The sequence below is a fragment of the Drosophila novamexicana genome, unplaced genomic scaffold, assembly GCF_003285875.2.
Source record: "Drosophila novamexicana strain 15010-1031.04,08,12 unplaced genomic scaffold, DnovRS2.1 tig00000463-arrow-arrow-pilon, whole genome shotgun sequence".
Classification (NCBI taxonomy): domain Eukaryota; kingdom Metazoa; phylum Arthropoda; class Insecta; order Diptera; family Drosophilidae; genus Drosophila; species Drosophila novamexicana.
The window spans coordinates 262479-287270 of NW_020824807.1; the positions used below are offsets into that span (position 1 = coordinate 262479).

Sequence of the window (24792 nt, forward strand, 5' to 3'; positions counted from 1 at the left end):
GCGTATGACGTGCAAATTTTCAAAGCTGTTCATCCACAAGCTAGACAGAGGGGGGCGGACTGACAGGGGGGGGACATCATGGGAGCACATCATATTTTATGAGGGAAAGGGTCCAGCGCAAGTGCTGCGCTGTGGTAATGAAGTTAATGCATACACACGCATACACTCATACATACACACCCAAACACTCAGGGCACACACACATAGACACAGTCGAGATGGCCGCCAAATTGCAGAGCAATGGCGATAAAAGTTTGTACATTGCCGCCTCGTTACGTGTACCGAGTGTTGAATCCATTTCGTAGAATAATTAACTTTACATCACACACACAAACAAACTCACACGAACAGGGGGTTGGCCGTAGAATAATTCAGGTAGCTGCAACTCACTTTTTTGCTGAAATCAGGCTTGAAATGGAAAGTGTTTAACAGCCTAACAGAGATAGAGAGAGAGAGAGACAGAGAGAACGGCGACAGATCCTTTGTATGCAAATAGCTGGCAGAAGAAAGCGTTAAATGGGTCAGGAAAAGAAATTGTTGTGTATTGGAGGGGAGGAGTAATAGCTGGTAATCACCTAACTGCAGGCAGGAGCTGCATGCGTTCTAAACTGCCCTCGCTGGCGTGCTCCGCCCGCCTCGCATTCAACACATTCGGTAAATTCAATTAACCTGTTTGCAGGACGAAATGCCAGGGGGGAGACAAAGGAGCTGTTTGCCAACTAAGCTTTGAATTTGCCCAAGCTGCCAGTTAATCTAAAGCTATAAGTGTTGCCACAGTGCCGCGTGCCGCATGCTCCTGTGCCCCTGTGCCACACTGTCGCATAACTGGCTGCCAGCGAAGGTTGATATTTTTCCATGGTATTTTAATAAACGTGAATTACTTACAGTTGAGAGCATTCGTTGCCGCTTTCTGCCCGCTTTTTCCGGAGTTTTTTTTTCCTAGAATTTTTAAAACTGTATTCAACAAAAATACCGAGCTCTCAGGCGCCGTGTCATTTACATAAACAAATTTTAACAAAGTTTCACATTTCATATTTAACAGTACGGACTGACCAGGACCGTCGCAACTGGGCAATAAAAATATTTTGCTTAATTTCATTAAATTTTAATTAAAACAACAACATTTATGGCGACTACTGTTTGTGGGTTCAGGTCTCACTTCTGCCTGTGCCTCAGGCCAGCTTGTTGTTTTTGTACCCATTCAAAATGGGTAAGAAGGGTATAATGTATTGGTGCAAGTGTATGTAACAGGCAAAAGGAAGCACTTTCATGCCCATAAAGTATATATATTATTGATCAGCATTATAACCCGAGTCGATCTAGCCATGTCCGGCTGTCTGTCGGCATGTCCGCAAGGATCTCAGAACCTATAAAAGCTAGAGACTTGAAATTTTAGCTGTAGGTCCTCCTAGTGCCCGAGAATATATAAATATTCTATAGCACAACAAGATCTATTGTAGAATATTTCATCAAGCTCGATTTAGTAACACAACAGTTATTAAAGAAAACGGTTGCGTATATTGACATATGTTTGCGATTGGTATGCGATGTATAAGGTGTTGGTAGAAAAGGGTTCAGGATATCCCCTAGTCAGGAACTCCCGATTAGAGCCTCTTGCTTGTTTCCAGTTCGTTTGGGTTCCGGTGTGGTTATTTGCACATGTAGCTTGAGTAAACAAGCTGTTCATAATGGCTGGAGCGGAAGCTCACACGCACAACTGCAACTGCTTGTGGCAAAGGACGTGCAACTTCGTTTATTTAAGCCGAGGGCAATTGAGTTGGCCAACATGTAGACTACCTGTTCAGGTGTCCAGGCGTTTATCCAAACAATTTTTTAACGAATTCGCGCAGCCCTCTGTCAATCAAGCTGCCCTGGCGACAATAAAAATGCTTATGCTGCAAATGTGCAGCACTCACAAAAAAAAAAAAAAAAAAACATCGCCAAACACCGCCATTTCCTCTGAGTTTTCATTTGAAACTCGTCCCGCCCGACAGGACGCCCATCTTCTCACTAGCCACATGTTGCTCGCCCAATATACCTGCTGCTCTCCCTCCCCCCTGCCCTTTTGATACATTCTCGTTTTCATGTCCCATGTGGCAATCGATTTTCGGTAAACGACAGCGGCATTAACTTTAAAGGATCTGCCGCATGCCTGCAGCTTCCTTTGTGTGTCCTTGTTGAAGCCTCTGCTAGTGACGCCTCCCAGAGTTTAATCCTAAAACGAAGCTCGCTGGCTGATTGTGGACTTCAGATGTTCGGGAGATACAAGGTATATTGCGTTTTTACTATTTAGTCCTCAGATGGCACCATTATGTTTAAAGTCAGGTGGTCCGAACTCACGATATCCAGTGAAATAGGGGAATATTCCATTGAGGAACAGTCCGAGAAGCTCTGATATTTTTCTTAATTCACATCTTTTCCAGATTATAGATAAGCCGCTGTCACTTAAATATTTTAAATATTTAAATATTCCACTAGCAAACTATTAAAAAATTCAGTTTTGCGACCAGGCAGCGTCCAAATTGAATTTTCTTATCAACAATTTGCAGTCTCGAATTGTTGTACATATTTTATGGCAAATTGAAGTGTTTGTAAATTTAAGCAGGTACTCGAAATGCCAGCGTCTTGCTGAGCTGAGTGGAGCTGCGGGATTAAACCACTTCTACTTGCACTTTGAGTCCATAAATCAAATGGCTCTTAAGCTGGCGAGCTTTCCCCACCTCCCACCACCCACTCTGAACCCGATCCCCATCGTTGGGTCTGGCCATGTGTGAGCTGCCATAAAACACAAACTGGAACCACAAATATTTGAGAGCGGCTTTTTGCATAAAACTTGTTGAATTATTTTGTGTGGAGCGGCAAACGGAATTTTTATTATTATGGCAAATTAAAAAAGTTTACATTGGCTTAACTATGACAACGTCGAGCCGTGGGCAACATCAACTATGCCAAAACGAAGTTTTGGACTGGGCACACGATTGACAAGGGATAGGGAGTTGTGGTTGGAATGTGCCAGGTACTCAAATATTATAACAAAAGTATTTTGAAGAGCATGCCGCAAGCGCAGCAAATACCAAATCCAAAATAGGCAGGGCTCACCTGAACGCGTTGGCGATTATTTAAACAAATTAAATTCCATATAGGATTCAGGAACATGCAGCTAGCAAATTTAATGCATAACAAAGCTTAGGCGATTCCTTCAAAGTGCGGGTGGTGGTGATGAATTGACATGTTCAAAGGCGGGCACATTCTGTGACCAGGGCATATGGCAAATGCCATAACAGCGGCTTTAAAAGAAAACGGAAAAGGAAAATGGCAAGGGCGAACTGGCAAATGGAAAAATGTAATGGGAAGGCGAAAGGAAACTCGTATTTTCCACTTGCTCAGCAGTTATCCGGCAACAATAACAACAATAACAAAAGCGATGCCAAGACATTATTCATTTTGTCTGTCTACCATTTGGCATTATTGATAGACTGACTTGAGGAATTGATTAAAAAACGTTGTCGACGCTAAAACTAGAGCCGACCCCCTAGCCATGAATAACTGACGATGTCGGAGTCTTAGGGACAAATGAAGCACATACACATACATATGCCAGGTTTGTGGCATGCTTTGATCCATGTAGGCAAAGGCATTAGCTAACAATTTGATGCCTTAATCCGGCCCAGGCTGCCTGATCTGGCCTGGTTGGTTGGGCTGGCAAACTGAGCTATGAGCTTCACTGGGTTTGACATCGTGTGTTTTTTTTTTCGTTTTTGCATCCTTTGCTTCCTCTCGCTTGTGCATGGTGTCATCCTTGTCTCTCACTCTGCTATCTGGCCACATATTATGGAAATTCAAATCCGAACCGATTAGAGGCAACATGTGGAAGACTGAGTGTTGCGCTTCCCCCCTCTCTCTTTCACTGTCTTTATTTCTCTTGCACATGGGAATTAGACCATTCAACCTTGATATTCTCCTGCCGAGCTCAGGCCAGCTTTTTAAGTATATACCTTCCTGTATTCCTATATTGACCGAGCAAATGAGCAAATCAGCTTGTTGCTTCACATCGACAAATGAAAACGGAAGCTGTACGTGAATACCACAATATCTGTGCAGGACTTTCCCTCGGGCTATTAGGTAGACAGCCAGCATTTGCTTTATTAGAAGGCATTTCATGACATTTAAATGGAATTGTATTTACCGGTTGCCTGCTCGCCTTGAGCATGTCAAGATTGTGGTTCCCACTTCCACTCCATCTTCTGCCATTTGTCTCTGTTTCTGTGTGCTGCAACTGGAATCTCATTTGCTTTTTAGTGGTGTGCCATCAGCGGATACACACCATAATTAAATAGCAGGAAAAACTAGTTTACTACTCAATACTCGCTGCACTTGACAGCAACAGGAACTGATTCGATTCTGACAGTTAATCGAGTCCGTGTCCTGTCCCATCCTGACCTGAATCACATATTGCAAGTGCAACCTGTTGAGTACTGGCGGCTCGAGAAGCATCCAACTCTAATAAAATGCCATTATTATTGATTTCTTTTTTTACTTCCGTTGCCGCTGCTTCAGCTGCCTTCTTATTGCGTGGCATGCCTCGGCTTGATTTTTCTTGTCACTAAAAGCATTTCTCTGCCCCATAAAGATAAGATGTCAGCTGAAGTAAGCTGCTGCAGCTTGACGGCTCCTCAAGTGGGACTCCGAGGCAAATAAAACTCTTCTCTAGTTTGGCCACCTTGGCGACTTCAAGGCACTTGCTGTATGGTGTGTTTGATTAAATTACCAACCACATCGAGTTACAGTCGGCGCCAGATGATTAAATTTTAATAACAAACTTTTACTAATACTTGAAATTTATGAACTTTGCTGAGCACATTTCATTTGCAGATCACATATCTTATTCTAACCAATGCATATTAAGCTCCATATGACATGCCCATTAAGCGCAAATTGTAAAAGGGATGCGTGGTCAGTTTGTGGTTGGCATTTTACAGCAAATCAATGATCCGCCCAGTGGGGTGTGAAATTTTATTAGCGCAAAATGATTTCATGTGCCAAATATTTGGTAAAATTGGCACTGACTGTCGATAATGTCAGAGACTGTCCCAAATGGTTTGGCGTGGTTAATGGGCTCGCGGTCTGCCTTTTACGATGCTGCCGCACAACATTAACGCGGGGCGTATACGCAATGTGCGTTGTCATGCTGGCCACGCGCGCCGAGTACGCTTTAAGAGCTGTTGCTTATCGCTGGGCGATGCTCGGCGATAACAATAACGATTACGATGATTACGACAATGTCTGTCTTTTATTTGCTTGCAGGCATTTGGTACAACAGCGACCGAGACCACCGCGATTGGGTACGCGTTGCCGGGCGATAGTACCCATTGTACCCTGTCAAGGGGTTAAGGCCATCATCACTGCGAAAATCGTCCTTCTCCAGCAGCAGCAGCATCAACAACGCTTGTCCCCCGCCGCCGCCCACGCCACATCAGATTCAAACAGCCGGCAGCAGCTGCAGCAGCGCCATCAGCAATCAGCTCCAAAGGCATCATACGCATCAGCATCATCATCACCAGCAGCATCATCAGCATCAGCTCCAGCATCACCAGCAGCACAGGCGCAGCAGCAGCTCCAGCCACGCGGACACAGGTAGCAGCTTGGCCACGAAACCGGCCATCAATTTGCTTGGCAATCGGCAGCAGGTCAACTACTTCGAGTTTCCACCCACCACGCGCAGTGCCGGGTCGCTGCTCGCGAACCGCTATCCCGCCACCGCCTCCACCCCGTCGCTCCACTGTCAGCCCAGCAGCCCAGCAGCTGCACCCAGTTCCAGTTACAGTTCTGCGGTGGCCAAAGCGGCTGCCTCAACTGCTTGCGCACTTCTTGCCACGTGCCACGTGGCCAGCAGCTCGCCCGCACACTCATCCCACCACCACCACCAGCAACAGCAACAGGAACCGCAGCAGACCACAGACAGAGACAGCATGGGTCGGCGCGAGATTAAGCGTTCCAATACGAGTGGCTCCACCTCCCGATCCTACGACAGCGGCAGCGGTGAGTACAACCTTTTTTCTTTGGGCCCGCTTGAAAGAGCAAAAAAAAGTGTTGTACGGCAAAACACAAATCAATTAAGCCAAAGCACACAATGTCAGCAACTGTGGGTGTGGCACTACAATACCCACAACATAATCGCCTTACTGACTCGGCTCGCATGGAGGTCTGTAAATATCAGTGCAAGTGACATTAGGCTGGCAAATTAAATCAACTGAGATTTGTTACCGCCGGCTGTCTGCGAATAAGTATAATATGTGGTAGCTTACAGGAATGAGAGCGGGGTGTATGAAAAAAACATATATGTATATATATATATATATATATATATATATATATATATATATATATATATATATATATATATATATATATATATATATATATATACTGGCGGATATATCCCTGGCCTTGCACGTGGTACGTATAATATAAATTCACTCACAGCCAATTTACCACTGCTGCTGAGCTTTGAATATAATGTCTATATAGGATATTTGGAATAACATTTTTACTTGAATTTCGAACATGAATAATGTTGTCAGATTTATAAGTCAAATTAATCTAGAGCCAAACCACGTAAAAATCGAATAAGATTTGACCAAGTGATGTGGGTAGAAAATTTTAACCTATGTCTATATAGGGTATTTCAGGGTACCATTTTTACATGAATTTCGAATAAAGAATAATGCTGCCAGATTTAAATGCCAACTTGATTTAGATGTCAAGCCATGAACAAAAAAACAAACCTCGTGAAAATCGGATACGATTTGACAAAGTTATGGCGGTGGGAAATGTTGACCTTTGTATAAATAGGGTCTATGATATGTGTGTGTATGTGTGTGTATGTATGTGCGTGTCTGTATGTATGTGTGTACGTATATATGTATGTATACATGCATGTAAGTTGTCTTCTATACCAATAGCAGCCCAATTTGTCTTGTTGTGCGGAAAGTTTGAATAAGAAAACGTATTTATTAAAGTTGCCCTCCTCCTCGATTCTCAAAAATGTAAGTAAGGCCAGCAGGCTTCACCTATGAATTAGGCGCAGGCGGCTTCAACGCTGGAAGCTGAGGAGCCGGAGGAGGAGCACCAAGGGGGCGGAGCTGGAGGCGTAGGTAAGTAGGTATGTAGGTATGTAGGTATGTAGGTATGTAGGTATGTATGTATGTATGTATGTATGTATGTATGTATGTATGTATGTATGTATGTATGTATGTATGTATGTATGTATGTATGTATGTATGTATGTATGTATGTATGTATGTATGTATGTATGTATGCATGTATGTATGTATGTATGTATGTATGTATGTATGTATGTATGTATGTATGTATGTATGTATGTATGTATGTATGTATGTATGTATGTATGTATGTATGTATGTATGTATGTATGTAAGTATGTATGTATGTATGTATGTATGTATGTATGTATGTATGTATGTATGTATGTATGTATGTATGTATGTATGGATGTGTGTGTGTGTGCTCGCGTGCTTCCGCAATTTCGAATTTTTACCTATGTGAGCACACCAATCTTACATGAATTTTTACCAATCATAATTTTGCCAGATTTAGATGCCAAATTGATCTAGAGGTCAAACCATGAACAAAAAGCCACACCTTATAAACATCAGTCAGTCAGTTAGGACAAACAGTTTTATATATAGAGATATATTTAATATATATTTATGACCGGCGCAGTGAATTTAAAAATCTTGGTTTCCAAAATATATAAATACAAATGTACAAATATGCTAAGCTAGAGTAAATTTTAAGCGTGTATATTCTTCAAAGAAAATGCAAAACAAGTCCCTATGCACCATCTTAGTAGCGAATAGTTGGTGGGCAGTGTCGACTAGATTCCTGTTGTTCCATACAGATGCGGCATTGATGCAGATTGGATTAGACGTAATCGGGATACAGATGCTGATTAAGCTGCATTACTTAATTTACGACAGAGGTAAAGAAGCGCTAGGAGCACGATGAGACTATTTCTGCGAGGCTTCGCTCGCATTTCTGGCGATGAAAACAATCATAAGTTGTGCCCAGATTTGCGAAACTGCAGCACAGCTGCGCGGCCCGATGACAGGCGCTGCCTGGCTGATAGCTGGGCTCCGATGGGTACTGCACGGAATCTGGAAGAGTATCAAATGAATCGGTTTACTTGGCATCAGTTATACTTATTATTCTCACCTTGACGAAAGACCGGCCGTGGTCTTGGCCTGGGCGGATTGGCCCAGGAGGATGCCGCCTGGACTGAAGGCGACTGAACATTCCCTGTAATTAAAAGGCGCCGACATGTTAACTTTCGAGGCGTGAACGTGTGAGTGCATGCATGCATGTGAGCGATTAGCTGGCCAATAAAAATTTAATTAATTTACACTCTACTGAACACTGGGTGCAGCTCTTTGGTATTATTCATCATGCACTTAATAACAATGACAACAAAAACTCTTAGCTGTGCTGTTCTCATGCTCTAATTAGGGGCAGGTAGGGGTAGGTGTTTATGCAGTCCCTGAGCGTTAGTCAGGTGAGGGGTCAATGGAAAGCAGGGGTTGTCGACCAGGCAACGCTGTCTGGCAGTTAGAATTGAATGAGGATTGAAGGATGCTATGGTAGATGGTTAATTAATAGATAATTGTTTATATTGCTTCAATTGTAATAAGGCCAAACATGCATTGGCTATTTTCAAATTAACTTAAACTTCGCGATTTAAAACCAATTATTGAGTACTTGTTAAATTAATTTAATTTAGTTAATTAGCAACAGAAAGATAGAAATAGTTCGGAAATACCACACCGATAATATTCGTGCTATTCACAGTATTTTTCACATTATGCCTGGGAACGGTCTGCAAATGAATACTTTAGGTTACGTATTTGATGGTCATCAAGAGGATACTTTATTTTCGAGTAAAGACCTATCTTAAAATTAATTAAAACGATTTCCTGTATAGCTATTAAAAATACATTGACATGGGCACACAGCCAAACAAGACAATCGAATACTTTTGTAAGATTAATGTCCTTGGCGCAGACTGCCTATTTGGACGATCTTGTTAAGGAGGCTATCGCACGGTCGCGAATGTTGTCTGCACAGGGATTAACACCCCAGAAGGCGCCGTGGCAACCGAACTCCTCAAAGCAGTTGTATCGAATCTTATTGCTTCCCTGCGAACAGCAGTTGACAATTGCCCACACGCAGTTGGACACCCGAGCTGTGGTTTGTGCTGGGGGTGAGCTGGTCACCTGTGGCGGTGGCGCCGGTCGACGGGTGGTTGATGGTGACCATACTTCTGGTCGGCTGGTTGTTGGAGGCCACGGTGGAAACTGTATGTCGGGTCTCCGTGCTGTGACGTAACAAGAATGTGAACTGGTCAGCAAGAGTATGAGATAGAAGGTAGGATATGCAGAAAGCGATGGAAATGATGGACGACCTATCGTTTTGTTAGGAAGCAAAGATACTTTGTTATGTACACTCGGATGATGGATCGTAAATTAACCAATAAGTATGACAGACGGCAACGGCTCGATAGCTGTGATAGCTTACCTGGGCCACTAGTTGGACGTCTGCCTTGGCTTGATCCGAAAACTGGTGCAGGCTCTGATTCTGTGAATACAGCTTATGTTATAGATTGGCATTTACACAGTAGCTGGGTTAGAAAACAGGTCGGACTAACCTTGCACTGGGGGTGATTGCCAGTTGATACCATTGCCTCCACCGGTTACTTTATCGTCTGGCCTGGGCTGATCGAATATCGAGAAGTCCGCATCGTCTGGATTGGAATTGTGAAACAGGCTGTTTTCATTATCTTCGCCGAAATCGTCACGGTTGCCAATACTCGTTGGCTTGAGGGAAGGTTTTGGGGTCTGCCAGAAAGGAAGTTTTCCCTGATACTTTGGTTTCTTTCCCACAACTGGAACCCTGTAATGATATAATATGCAGACTTGTAAGATCCCCCAAGTGGCTCAAAATTATATATTACCGTTGATAGTGATATTGAGGTTGAACGGGCAAATAGTAGGGTGCTGGTGCTTTGCCATAGAAATCGCTCTTATATGATTTACGCACATACGGATTGTCGGCCTGGCGACGTTGGCGACTGTGGTACTTCTTGGGATACTTCTGCGGTGATTCCTGCTGTAAAGGCTGAACCAGCTGGGCGACCTCATACTTGTCGGCAACAGAGTCATCATCACCCAATATAAGCGGGGACTCGGGCAACACATCAAATACGATCTTTTCCTCCACCGCCACCGGTTTTGTAGGTGGTCTTAAGTGATGATGCCGAATACGCTGCAGACCCTTGAACAATTTTCGATGGTGCACTTTGGTCTCGTTTTTGCTGGGATCTGTGTGTGAGTGTGTGGAAATTAATTTAAGTTTTTATAGAAATGGAAGCGTTTCTTACCATAGTCCTCGTTGACAAAGTCCTCTTTGTACATTACCACCGGATGATCCTCGTGCATAACACCGTCCACGACTTTCACATGATGAAACTGCAGCAAGGATGCAAATTAAAGTAAAGGATAAATCAGTTCGCAGTCTCTAGACCCCCGCTTACCTCAACGTTGTCTGCATCCGGCGGCAAAGATGCAATGTCACTTTCATTTTCCGTTGAGGGCCGACTCGCGGCTTGGGCGACAAAAAACAGAAAAGTTACCAAAAGCACCGGAAGGCCGGCTTTTGACGGTCTCGTTTTGTTCATATCCTCAAGTTTGTTGTTCCTGCTTGTGGTGCGAGGTCTACAATGGAGAGCAGAGAGCAAGGATTCATCATTAGTTGGCGCACAGCTCAGTGTCAAGATTTTATTGGCCAACTCAATCTCAATTAGTTGGCCCAACCCTTGCGTAGCAAACTTTTGGAAACTGTAAATTTTATTGCGGTACTGCCTTGGCTTTTGGCCAGGCTTGGAGTTTGTTTTAAATTAGACATCAAGTTTGGTGCAATTTTTCTTCTTCGCCTTCGCACTTTGCTGCATGTTGTGCCTTGCGGTTAACTTTTGAATTACTTTTCTCTGACATCTGTTTTGTTTTTCTAATACTCGGAATTATTGCGCCACCTCGCCAGTAACCGGCGTAACCAAAGTGCCCGGACTCGTTTCGAGTTTAAAACTTTCTTTCGAAAAGAATCACTTGTATTCTAACGTTCAATAATATTAATATTACATATTTATAATGTTCACCCACTTTGAATGTGCACTTCGATTTCCCTTCAAATGTGCTTCCTATATGTTTGAATATTAGGTCGTTTCGCTTCGCTGGCCAAATCGATACTGCGCTTTTTTAGCCGAAAGCAATTGAATTTAATGAGATCCCAACAGCTGATATAATAAGGTATCTGCTCAAAGAATGCCTCTCGTTCTCGCAAATAGTCGCTTTTCAATTGACGTTTCTCTAGAATTTAATGTTTTTCACGATCGCGTACCCCAGTTATTCATGTAAACAAACAGTAGACGGTAAACAAAACTCATAAATGAGTTATTTTAATAGACTTAGAGTTATGCAGATATAGGTCTGCAAAGACCTGATAACCCGGCTAAACGTACATTTGTCTAACCGATTACACCTTCTGCACAGTCATAAGATTTTTTTTTAAAATAACGATTAATTTAAACTGACTATATTTTATACTTTTTATGAAGAAAATGTTTATTTCCAGCGACTTTTATCAATGTGAAGACTAAGATGGTGACTAAGAAAATTGTGGTGCATACATTCCTTTTGGAAGATTCTAGAACTTTGACTGAGAGTTAGAGTTGAGTCATTTTTTATAGATATTCCATTATTGTTAATAACAGTTTGTTATCAGCTTGACAAATATTGCTGACGTGCATGGTTAAATGCAAACATTGGTTCGTATTAAAACACTGAGGGAAATATTTTGGTTTATTGCCAAAAATTTAATTAAATTTGAACATTTATTTTTGGCATCAGAAAAATTACTTTTTCTTAGAATAAACCGAAAAGCCAAAAACAAAACAAACATGAGCCAATTTCGTGTTGTTTTTCCTACGGTTTGGGTACTAGGTATAAAACAAAGCTGTCCCAGCTGGAAGCTGTCTGCAGGACGAGCAAGGACGACAGCCAATTAGTTTAATAAAGCATTTAATTTCAAGGCGTGAATCTATTGCTGTTATATGAGCTTTAGGCAACATTAATTGAGCGCAAATGGAGCTGGCAGATAGAAAGCCAAGCCTTACAAATTGCTATATAGATTAGAGAGACTTGGGAATAAAATGATATGGGGTCATAAATATGCAGCCAAATAAAACGGCTGAAAATTTGAATAAAATATTTTCAAAATTCGTACGTTAACAAAAATGTATTTTTGGGCTGCCAGTGCAATATTTGTCTATTGCAATTAAAACATTAGCCAAGTGTAGTAAAATAAGTACTTCATGTTGAATTGTTTACACGTTATTAAAACCATCACATTTTACCGTAAAATCAACCCCTTTCGGGCCAAATCAAACAAATGTAGGCAAATGTGATTATTTACATAGGTGTACGTGCAGGTGTGCAAAAAGCTAAATAAAGCCAAAAATGATGGAGCGTTAGGCAAAGGCTGGCAATTTTTGATTGAAGTAGAGTATTAACACGAAAATAAATAAAAACAAATGTCAAGTATTACGCTATTAAATCAAGCATGATGTGTTATAAATTCAAGCCAGCTTAGTAATTTAAAACACAATTTCATCATTATTGCAAATTTGCAATTTCGATTTTACATGTTACCAACAGCAAATGGAGTTGACATTAATTTTTAATTTCCGCAAAGAATTAAGCTTAATTGCAATGCAAATTTTTATTTTTTTGCGATTTTAATTTATTTTTTGTTCAACAATTCAATTATTTATTGTTAAATAAAATAAACAACAACACGTAAATAACATTATAACCTATTTTTTTTAATGTAATCGAATTTAGCGGACATTTTATATTAATACATAGGGTGGAAATTTCAATATTGAATAATATCAAATTCCAGGAATATTTTTAGCAGACTAACTATTTATATTTATTATGTGCATAGCATAATTTACTGGTTAAATTGCATGCAAGGACTTTTAATATTGCGACCCACAAATCAAATAAATAATCGAGCATGATTTATATAGAGAACACACGAGGGGCTAATAACATAAATGACGTACATTTGCCACTTAAATAATTGTTTATCTAGTAAAGTGAGGAGCACTCAATTGAATGGCCAAATGGGTAGCCATCCGCACAGCCATGTGATTTGCGATCCGCTGAGCAATGGACCGACCTGCCGACTGACCTTCGGGCAAATTGTATTTTATAAGCTGGCGATAAACTTTTACCAAAGCAACCAACAAACACATTCTGCTGCAGCGCAGCAAGCCAGGGACAAATGCCCCTCTGTGGAATGCAGCTGGTCGACTAATCCCGTCAGCCGTTTTCTCATAATGTAGCCATTTAGCTGGCAAGCTCGTCATATGCCTCAAAAAAGGCTAAGGGCCGAGTCAGTGAAGCGTGTCTAAGCCAACTGCCAGGCCACCTGGGCGCAAATTGGACTGCCAGGCTCTAACCTCAAGCAGAGTGGCAGAGCTCTTCCGTATGACCAGTCCACTGGCTGTGAGTCGGACGTTGTAGTCGCCGGGAAAGTAATTGCGAATCAGGCTGCCTTTAAGTGACACGCTGCTCGGTGCTCAAGTCAATTTACTCAGCGGAAATGTCGATCGCAGCGAAGACAGCAGCTGATGAAAGGAATATGGAATAGACCAACAAAAGTGACTAAAAGCCAACAGAAAAGTCGAAACAAAGATGCAGAGAGGTAAAGTAAATATTCAGCCTTTATTTAAAAATGCGCAATAACTCAAATGACGCACCTAATGAAAACTAAAGCAGAGTCATGCAACAAAATGTAATTTTAAATACTGATTCCTGAGCTAAGCTCATTTGCTTACAGGTACGCACAGGTGCTGTCAGTGCCAGTGTTGGCCAAAACGGGCGTGACATGAATTTGAAAACCGTTTCCATATTAAGTGGCTTACAATGCCAGGCTACAGAAGTAGCAACTTCTGAGCTGAGCATTATCCTGGCGTTTGTTCCGTTCCATTCATGTGTCAAGGTGTCGACATGTCATACTCTCACGTAGCACAAGTTGCACTGGTTGCAACAAAATGCAAATGCTATTTAATACTATTTCTAACAAGGTTTTGTGTGTACCTATTTCAACTAAACTATCAAAACTATCAAAAATTGGAAAATAGTTTCAAGTTATAAATTGAAAATAGGTAGAAATAGTGTTAAATGTGTTTCTGATAGCCAAGCGATTATCTGTGCCAATTTTGCGCTCTCATGCCTGGCGTATATATGTATAATTAAGGTTTTTTTGTGATACCCATTAATTGCCAAAATAAACACGGCTTTGTTGAAATGTGCTTATGGCCCGAATACTTGCAAATGCGGCCGCATAATTGCGATTTGTTTGTTCAATGGTGCGTATACGCAATATGAACGATGACACCCATTGCCTTGGAATGCGGCCAGATGCTGTCAGTTTTTCGTATGAGTTTCTTTGTATTGCAGTTTTTGCCATTTATTTTTCATAAATGTGTATACAGTATACGATTCCATACATTGGGATATATGCAACTTACCATAACGTTTGCAACGCCCAGAAATGCTTTGGAGGGTAAAAAACACATCATGAGCTCTAAATATTTCTCTGGCAGAGTATTCTAGCTTCGGCCTTGATGCTTTTGTGTGTAAATTATGCACGCTGCCTTTTTGTTTTCAGTGCTGTTTGTTCTCTCTTGTTGCTTGGGCTTTGCGGATCTGGCTGGGAGGTTCGTCCGCGGGCCAAACACTGCCAACTTTTCTTATTATTGTTGAGAATGATTTTTATGCGCCCCACACACACACACACTCAGAAAAACTTTACTTTGTGCTCGTAAAATGGGCCAAACGTAAAACAATACAAAACCAAATGCTCAACTGTGTACTGTGGACTGTCTGAATAGTGAATAATAATAATGTATCTGTTGGAACTTTGAGTATCAATCTGGAGGTATACAAAATGAATACATCTCTAGACAAAAGAATGCTTATTTCGGCTGACTCTCACTCTTGTGCCTCTCTCGATAACGTACAGGTGATCAAAATAGGTGCAACAGGAAGAGTTTTGTACGTATGTTAATTCAACTTTTGGGTTGGGTTGGGCTTGGTTACATTCAAATGAAACTGCAAAGTGGTGACAACAGTAAAACAAGCAGCAACAAATGCAATAACAAGTGGCAAGTGCAAGTGGCAAGTGGCAAGTACCAAATGGCAAGTACCAAGTGGCAGTTGCAGCTGTTCTGTTGCAAGTGGCTGCCAAAGTTGCTGCCCCAACAAGGGCGTACTTTGCGACAGGACAGAGGTTGCCACAAATGCCACTTGGCCAGATCTGCAGTTCTAATTGCCAAAGTTGCCCAAAAGGCCAAACGCTAGAGTCGAGCTGCCAAATTAGATGCACTCAGCGTCGTCGCACAAGATGCAAATTTTGAAATATATAGCAAAAGAAAACTTATAGAGACTGTGGGTAGTCAGAACAGCCAGCTTGTAGTTGCCACGTAATATTTATTAGTCTGTATAGCTTACGATGTGGATTAGCCAAGCAATCTGTCCGATTAACACGGGCCCTGCGAAGCCATAGATTTGATGTAGTACATATAGGACACTTCCAATTGGTCTAATATTCATGTTGACGCCAAGGGCAAACAAACGCGGCTGAGGTCCTTCCCCCGCTCTGGAAGAAGTCCAGCTGAAGTCCTTCCCCCCTCTCTGGAATATGGCCGAAAAGCAGCTTTTTGTTCGCTTTGTGCTTTTCGGCTTGTTGCTGAGCAGCTTAACGGTCATCAAATGGCCATTTTCATTTTGTGCTGCTTTGCATTTGTTGCCCGCACTCGTGCTGCACGCAGCACGAGCCAAATTAATGCCATGCTATATCCTGTGGCTGGGATTGGGGCTGGGACTGGGGCTGGGGCTGGGGCTGTGGAAAGCCGCCGAGCGACGCACAATTGACAGCTAAATTGTCTGTCAATTTGTCTCGCTGGCTGAAAGCGTTCTCTCCTGTGTGTGTATTTTCTGGTTGTTTAGTTTGCACAACTTGACAGCTGGTTGTCGGAGCTGTTGTTGTTCTTGATGTTGTTGTTGTTGCCGCGCCAATATGTTAGTAGCAAAGAATCCTTGTTGCCTTTGTAATTATTGTCTGTCTATCGATGTGGTTATTGCCACATCATACGTGTCACCTGCTGCCACTCTGTCAAAGCGCGTATCCACTTGCCTTTTTGTTACTTTTTCAAGAGTTAAAATTGGGCCTCAGCTCCGCAGAGCAAGTCCTCGCTCCCACATAGATCTCTCATTTGGGACTCCACTGTAGCTGCCTGGCCTCATCTGTGGTTCTAACAAGTGCCTGTGGGTTCTGTGTTGCAACGTTTCCTTTTGTTTGCTTATGTGACACTCATTTATTTGTGCTACCCCAAGAATCCACGACTGTCAACTTCAGTCGGTTGTTTTTGTTTGTTGCTTAAATAATGCAAAATGGCAGCATGAAATGACGAAGCGACGAAAGTGACTTAAAGTTTTAATGAAAATGCCGAACTAACCACATTCTGGCAAGCACCGCATGCAGAGTGTCCCCCGAGTGTCATTCAAAGACACTTCCATCAAATATTAAGAGGCGCTAAAGCATTGCTTCAGAGTGCGCATTAATTTTTCAGAATCCCGCACTCCGTTGAATTTAATGTAACTTCTGCATTAAGCAAAGTTTCTTAAGAGTTTCAAAAATTTGATAATATTTAGCGCAGCGATTGAATTAAAAGTATGCATGGTGCGCATACGTCCCATAGGATAAATAACTGGTTACCCCACTAAGCTTAACTATATCAGTTTAAGTCAAACTAAAGCCCTTTTTTGAAAAACCCTTGAGCTGTTCTCATCTTACACTCAATATGCTTCCATAAATATTTACACACCTTGGGCGTTTTTTTTTTCTAGAATCCCACGCTCTATTTAATCAGTTGGGTTTCATGCGCTAAGCCGTCGGTTGGGGCTTTTAATGTGACTAATCCGCGATATTGTCACCTTCATTCTACAAATTTTCGCACATTTATTACGGTGGTATATGGTTAACTCCCACGAGTACCTGATCTGAAATAAATCATCAGCCCATAAATTCATAAATGCTGCGGGTCACGACTGCAGTTTGCATTTTGTCAACGTCAATTTAACCCAATCTCAATGCATGGGCACGACGCACGAATTCAATAAATCAAACACGTGCCAAACTGTGACACGCCTCCAGCCCCAGCTTACATTTAGAGGCGTGTCGTCTGTCAATGTTACCAAATGCGGTCAATTAGTGAAACAAAGGGCTTTAGCCCGAACTAATTAAAACGCGCTGAGCAAACATTTTGCCAGACGAACAAATATCAAAGGGGAATATAGCACGCGCGACTAGGATTTGTAAGGCGTCGTCACATTCCTACGCTTATTTAGTTTCCTGATTAATGGCCAATGGCACGTGCACCTCCTCGCATACTAAAGCCTCCCCGGGGAGAGGGGAGGATAAAGTTCTCGGCAACAAATATTGTGCATACGCTGATAGTGATGACTGATTAAAAAGATAAATAAGCAACATGATAACTTATGCCAAATTGGGTTTTACTAAATCTAAAAGTGAGGACTTTGTCATTTCAGACCTATTTAATTCCCGCTTCTTTCTCACTTGAGTTAAGCCCCTCGACTATTTGCTCAGCATTACCTCATGTCTTATGATCTCATGTTGGCGATGGCAATTTCCGTTTCTTTGTGCATTGGCCGTGACCAAAGCTACGATCCCAATTAAGCCGAAAGATACCTTAGACATAGACTTTTGCAAATGGATATCGGATGTAGTATATTTGTGATCATTCCTTTTAATACCTCTTTATAGCTCATTTGGGGCGTCTTTTTTTCGCCTCTTGCACCTGTCAGCCTTTTATTATTCATGTACTTATCGTAGACGCCCAGATACACAGCTTAATTACACACATTTTGTGAAATACATACGCGTCAGCACAAAGTAAACGGCAATTAATTTTGCCATTTGGTGGGTTAGAAAACAATTTCAGCGATTCGGTCGCCTGACATGCAGAGCAATCGACTGTGGATTTTAATTAAAGGAATTTATTTAGATGCACTTGTTTAAAGTGCAATCGACTGTTCATGACATCATCTGCATATATATGTACGACAATGAGCAATGAAAGAAGTAGCTCATCTATAATAATAATGCTAGATCGAACTGGTTTTACCAGCTAATCAACAGTAGAAACAGAAGCATATAAGCTCTACATAATATTATTTAAATCTTGTTTTTATTATATTAACCCTTAATTGGATCAAAAAAGTTTCGAATTTTTTTAATATCAGTTGGTTGATCATTGTAATCATTATTAAATGACCAATTTAATGTTATTCAGTGGAAGCTATCTCTGAGCATTTTTGTTTAGGAAATTTTAAAGCCAACCTCTTAATTGGATTAAAATAGTTACGAATTTTCTTTACTTGGCTTAATCATTATAATCATTATTCACTTCATTATTATTCAAGAAAACTTTGCCAACGAACGTCATTGAATTTTCCAATGATGAAATATCATCGGTGGCTTTTAAAGTTATTTCCCACAATTAAAATAAAATCTATCTATTTAAAGATTAAATGCCGCTCAAATGCATTTTATTAGGGGGTGTGTTTCTGTTCTTGCTAATTAGCTTTGAATGGCACCTCCTACCCTATCTCATATAGCACGTTTCTGTGGTTTGCTGACAAATTAATGTGTAAGTTAATAGATAGTTCGCACATGCTTCATGTTTGCTTTCCAATAGATAGTAAAGTATCCGTAGCATAAACCTTAGCCATTCATTAAAGTATGCATTCATTGGCAGGCACGCCCCTTTATGTTAATCGGTTCTGTTTGTACTGAATGTCTCATAGGTCAATGATGAATAATTCGTAAAAACCCAATTCCATCACATTCCTTATGCAAACGTTAAACAGAAAATACCAAAAAAATGCGTCAGTGTAAGGAATAATTTTCTTTGAAATACTTTAACAACAAGAAACGACTGGTAAACATCACAAACTTTTTTAATTAATTAATAAAAATGAAAAGCGCTAAATTAAAAGTAAACAAAGAAGGCAAACGTAAACAGCACTATACAAATACAATTTCAGAATAATATAGAAGAGATTAAACATGAAATAGGCGCAAAGCAAATTATTGGCTCACACATATATACATCTATTGTAAATATTTTATAATTCAGCATAACATAATTATTTTTAAAGTCTGGGCCAACTGAAACTGGAATGTATACCAAATAATTAAAATGCACACGATTCCTACTCTCGGATTTAAAACAATTTCGATTTACAAACACGTGCAGAACATTTCAAAAATTCCCACCCGAAAAAATGTATCTTCGACCCGACTAAATGTATATTTAAGATATATATATATATTCGACTCACAGTACTGCATGCAGTCGAACACAAAATGTGACTGAAAACTGAGCGAAGACCAAGTGGATGAAGAACTGGAGACACGTTTCGTTTGAAGTTATTGTTGTGCGAGTTACTCCAAGTATGAGCATATTTCGTTATGTTTGTGGCTACACACACGCACAGACACACACACACACGTGCGTATGTGTGCATTTATGAGTGTGCCCTCCAACAAGACAACAAAAAAACTGTTCATACAATGCTCATTTTTTGTTTTCTCCTCTTTTTGTGTTTGTGTGTTTGTGTTTTGCCAAATTAGCAACAACCGGTTTACACTGGTTGTCGTCGAGGGGCAGCAAGGGCATCGGGGAGTGGTACCAACGCAAGCTAAAGGTAAACAAAAGCCGCTTTTGCTCATTAGTCGCAGTCGCTCGAACTCGCGACCAACTCGCGAATAGAGTGCCGCAGTCAAACATTTGCCGTACCTCATATCAGCTCCATTTATGGGGGGAGTGCCAAGCTACTTGGTCGCAGGCAGGTTGGCAATTATTTGAGCGTCAACAAGGTCGTGAGAGCAACAAGACAAAGAGAGGGAGAGCGAGAGCGAGCGAAAAAGAATGAAAAGAGAGAGGGAGAGTGGGCAAAAGTGTGCAAGAGAAGCCAACAAGTGGAGAGTTATAACATGCATTGGAGCCCATGTACTCTGCACGTTCAAACATGTCTAGGTACATACATACATATGTATATATTCAAATTCAGATGATGCATATTTTCACGTGCGATCGGATTGAATTTGAGCGACGTGAAGCTGTAGGTTGACTGTTATCTGCTGTTTAATTCTGAATCTGTCTGTCTGGCCCCTGGCTCTGGGACTGGTCCAGATTCGCGAAACAAGTTCAGCAAGCGACACCAGTTTCCATGGGTTTTATCGATAATAACATTTATAGTATGTGCATTTTTGATTTGTTGAGTCGAAAAGTGCGCTTTATACTCCAGTTACGAGGCCAGCTTAAATAGACAAAAATTTGGGGGGCAACCTCAAGTTTCACAATTGTATAAATTACTTATTAAAATTATAATTATAATAATTGGATAAGTCAGCATCTGTGGGAGATGCTCAAGAGTTTTAGGTTACGTCAGCTATTTCGAAAAGTGACGATTCATATTTTTTTTATTTTTGACGTCAGTACTTAGAGTCGAGGATTTCTATATAAATATATAAATAGTATAATATATATAAATATCCCTTTAAAAAACCTGTATTAAGCAACTATGGAATGCTGATTTGATGACAAATTAAAAACTTTTTTTTGAATTTTATTTCATCCAATTTGACTAATCAAATAAACATATTAAAGTCAACTGGTTCTTTACATTTTTTAAAAACTGGTGTCCAGGGATCTAACTAAATTAATATTTGAAAAAACATAGACTATTAGCTTTTATTTCTGAAATGAAAACATGATTCCATATGGCCAACATGCTGTTCTATGTATATTATTACGCATCGCTAGCGAAAAGCTTAATAATAAAACATATAAAAAAAAAGTTGTAAATATAATGTTGAATATGCAAATCAGCAAAAATCGTGCGCTTGCAATACAATCACGTATTAATTGCAGCTTTTAGCTTTAATGTGGAAATATTGTGGCATACTTTAAAAGCGAAAAAAAATAAATATGAAGTCAAATAATCAGCACAGCATAAGGCCAACTGTCGAGTACGGCAATAACTAATGCAATTAATGTAAATGAGCTATTCGGTTGGGAACTATTTCTTCGTACACATCCCATAATATAAACTAATCAAGCTTACCTTGATTGACTATGGGTATATCTGCGGAAAATAGGGAACGTTCTTCGCACTTTAACACCTTAGTCTTGGGTTCTCTATGCTGTATCAGATAAGTTGTTCAATCTTTAATAATGCGGTCTCACAACATTTTTCAATTATAAATTATTTTTGTCGCAATTAAACTCAATAAAACGCCCGATCGTTGACTCTTTGGCTTTTCGTTTTGATATATCTCGTATTCGTTATATGCTTGAATTTTACTCTATGCAAAAATATATTTACATATATACATATCTATATGTATGAGTGTATATAGGTTTCTCTACTGTTTGTTTATGCTGTATTCGTGCCTCTTTGTTGTGTTTGATTCGTTTTGCGCTCACTTGTTCGGACGGTCGTGTGCTGGCGGTCGGATATATTACTAAAGACTGAAAAGATCTCCCTCGCGTAAGAACTTATAATTACACTCGTAGCCTAGTTGCCATTCGATCGTGAGAGCCTCGAGAGAGAGAGAGAGAGAGAGAGAGAGAGAGAAAAAGAGAGCAAATTGCTCCCAAGAGACTGGCACGATATGCTATGGTGTTTTTTATGGTTATAATCCTCCTTAACCATACTTAGAAGAGTTTTTTTTTAACGCTTTGCGAAAATTCCCTTGAGCTTTCGTTTCGTTTACTTAATAAAACTTTAGGCTTATCGATCACATCGTATCGATCGTCATTATAAAAACAATTATACATTTGTTGACACAAGAGAGCCCAACAATGTATGGTTGTATGACTAATGCTTAATGTCTTGCAACTTGATGCACGTGACGAGGTAAAATATTAAAAACATGTATATAAATCATTATCTATTGGAAGCTTTGTACAAAATAAGTTTAACATAAAAAGGCTATGTTATTAGCTCCATATAACAATTATTCAGTCCCATCTGGAACCTATTGCAACACCTGAAACTAACGTGCAACGTTTTTCGGCGCCGACTTATTAATGCCATAAAATATGTCACGTTTCGCGTGCATATGAATAAATTCGAATTTCCGATGTGGCTATTAATGCTAATTGCCCCTTACCAATTTTGTGATTTACAATCATATCTAAACTTATTTATTCAACAATATTTTACTTGAGATAATGAATTTTCGTAGCACAAAAAAACGACTATTGCATAAGATGTTACTCTATTCCTTTTTGAAATTTTTATAAAAATTCATATGCTCTTAGTCAATGTCAATGTTCGCAAAAGGCTAGTAACAAGACTAACTAAATCGATACTAAACATAATAAATATATAGCTCCCTTAAAAACTCATAATATGTATTTACATTGCACTCCAAAAATAACTAAGGCAAAACTTAATAAGAAGATTTGGAGAAATTTACATTTGCTAATCAGAACTCAATTATATTTAAAATACCATACATGGCCCAACAAAAATAAACGGCATGTTTAATACGTATTCCAATATTAACAAAAAACTTTATAAACCCAACAAAGTGCTCCCTAGCAATATGCCAAACAGTGGCGGCCTTGGTGAAGTACGTGGGGAGTCAAGTCTCACGCGTTGATGTGTAGTCGCGGGTTCGAAACCGCGCTGATGAATTTTGGTAGATGCTTGGAAAAAGTTAAATTAGTTTATTTTTAATGCTGCAATGCGACTCATCATGGCATAATAGTTCGACTCTTTCATAGACGAATAATTTCCGCATGGATCGCAGAGTAAAATATAGGGGTTAATGTGCGTGTCTACTGACATTTCCAAAGTGAATGACAGTGTTTCGTGCAATTTCCGTACAATTATATTTTGACTTATGCTTTCGATAATAATAAAATACTTTCCTGTCATTATAGCAACCACAAATTTTGTTGGGAAGTTCACGCAGAGCGTGCGTCGAATCGTGCAAGATGTCAAAGATGAGGGTGCACCCAGCGGCATGACCCGTGATGAGGTTATCGAAACCAACGAACGCCTACGCTCACTACGCCTGCGTCTCGAGGAGTCGTACGACACGGTAAAGAAAGCACTGATCAACCTCATGAACAAGTACGGCGATTCAAAGAGTCATCGCAACATATTTCAGCGCTACCCCATGCTCAAGCTAATGATAAAGGTTCGTAATTTATTTTGCTTGCCCCATCAAGTATTAATGTTATATATATATATTTTTTTATTAGGAAGTAATACGCCTGGAGACTCAGTACTGGACATTGGTAGACATTCCGCGACAGGAGAAACAGGAAACGGTACCCTCATACGTAATGCGAGCCTGTTCAATTATGGAAAAGACCCAGAAGTCCGGCGAGGGCGTAAAGACATCGGCTCGGCTGGCCGAGGAGGCCGCCGAGCGCCGGGAGCGGATGGAGCGTTTAGAACGTAAGTCGATTACAGATGCTAGCCAGAAGAATCCTGATTACCTGCATCTTCAACAGACATGACAACGGCGCAAATTGAGCTCGAAAATACACAGCTGATTAATGACTTGTATCGTCTGCTGAAAAAGTATCTGGGCCTGCGGCATTTGATACGCGTGCTAAAGGTAGGAAAGAGTTGACATAAATTTACCAAATTGTGAACTGTTTTCCCGTGTCTCTCTCTTTATATACGTCCGTATCCTTGCAGGAAGAGTACGGCAGCTCAAAGATGTATCCGATATTTCCACGATACACAATGCTCAAGGACATGATAAAGGGCATAATGCACGACCCGGACTACATGGAGGTATGTCACGAAACGCTGGCCAACTCCAACTGAGCCGAGGCATCCGGAAATGGCAGGCGTCGCATGAGTGTCATTTGAGAGGACCACCCATAGGCAAAACACACACAAAAACAAATGCAACAACAGGATGTAAGTTGTGTGTGTGTGTGCCAATTTCACATGCGTCTTTCTGTCATTCCGTAAATGTTTAACAATTTTAAAAAGCCTTTCTTGCTAGTTCCGGAGGAGCGATGTTGACTTTTGAATAGTTAGATACAAATCTATAGATAAAATTTAGCCAAATAGTAGGCAAAACCAACTACAAACTACACTAAAGCCCCACCATAAATGTAACCTACTAACAAATACAACTAACTACAACCACATGCTAAGTATTTACAGACAGTTGAGTACGGATATACTTTGGTAGTTGGGATAAGAAACCACCCAACCAACAAAAGAAACGCATTTATTTTAATGACTTTTTGAGATGAATATAAATAACACAAAATAAACTAAACACACGCGGATAATGTTAAATTCAAATATTGTATGATTTGCATAAACTAATCAAAGATAACTTCATATACATGGTATTAAAAACTATCAACTCACTTATAATGAGTGCATTAAATATTAAACTCATAAATATTCCTTTGCCCCTGACCTTTTTCTATTTTATAAATGATGCGAGAAGTAAACACAACTAAAACAACAATTTTATGCATATGGTATATACATACTTAAAATTTAAAATATT

At 40.3% G+C, this 24792-nt stretch overlaps 2 protein-coding genes across 9 annotated transcripts; one reads left to right on the forward strand and one right to left on the reverse strand.

The window, feature by feature from the left end:
- Positions 1-5173: 5173 nt before the first annotated feature.
- Positions 5174-24624, forward strand: LOC115761186. Its single transcript, XM_030702849.1, has 6 exons — positions 5174-5281; positions 5364-6039; positions 23186-23445; positions 23510-23708; positions 23765-23871; positions 23955-24624. The coding sequence occupies exons 1-6, from the start codon at positions 5174-5176 to the stop codon at positions 24084-24086; spliced, it is 1482 nt and encodes a 493-aa protein (XP_030558709.1). The 3' UTR covers positions 24087-24624.
- On the reverse strand, positions 7741-21740 carry LOC115761187. Of its 8 annotated transcripts, none has more exons than XM_030702853.1 (8): positions 19569-19717; positions 10607-10787; positions 10454-10541; positions 10028-10394; positions 9722-9966; positions 9592-9663; positions 8236-8319; positions 7741-8177 (listed from the first exon to the last, which is right to left on the reverse strand). In XM_030702853.1, exons 1-8 carry the CDS (start codon positions 19688-19690, stop codon positions 8014-8016), a joined length of 1323 nt encoding a protein of 440 aa, XP_030558713.1. In that variant the 5' UTR covers positions 19691-19717; the 3' UTR covers positions 7741-8013. The 8 variants fall into 8 exon arrangements, with proteins under 8 accessions (XP_030558713.1, XP_030558714.1, XP_030558710.1 ...); XM_030702854.1 differs by having other exon boundaries at positions 7743-8177; positions 9592-9651; XM_030702850.1 differs by lacking the exons at positions 7741-8177; positions 8236-8319 and adding an exon at positions 8915-9391.
- Positions 24625-24792: the final 168 nt, after the last annotated feature.

Excerpts from the sequence above, each read along its gene's own strand:
- LOC115761186 (XM_030702849.1), top strand. The coding sequence starts at position 5,174 with ATGTGCGTTGTCATGCTGGCCACGCGCGCCGAGTACGCTTTAAGAGCT. Across the intron at positions 6,040-23,185 it reads ATCCTACGACAGCGGCAGCG|CAACCACAAATTTTGTTGGG; the intron begins GTGAGTACAACC and ends CTGTCATTATAG. Across the intron at positions 23,872-23,954 it reads ATTTGATACGCGTGCTAAAG|GAAGAGTACGGCAGCTCAAA; the intron begins GTAGGAAAGAGT and ends GTATCCTTGCAG.
- LOC115761187 (XM_030702850.1), bottom strand. The coding sequence starts at position 19,690 with ATGCTCATACTTGGAGTAACTCGCACAACAATAACTTCAAACGAAACG. Across the intron at positions 10,788-19,568 it reads GTTCGACTGCATGCAGTACT|ACCTCGCACCACAAGCAGGA; the intron begins GTGAGTCGAATA and ends TCTCCATTGTAG. Across the intron at positions 9,392-9,591 it reads ACGTCCAACTAGTGGCCCAG|CACGGAGACCCGACATACAG; the intron begins GTAAGCTATCAC and ends GTTACGTCACAG.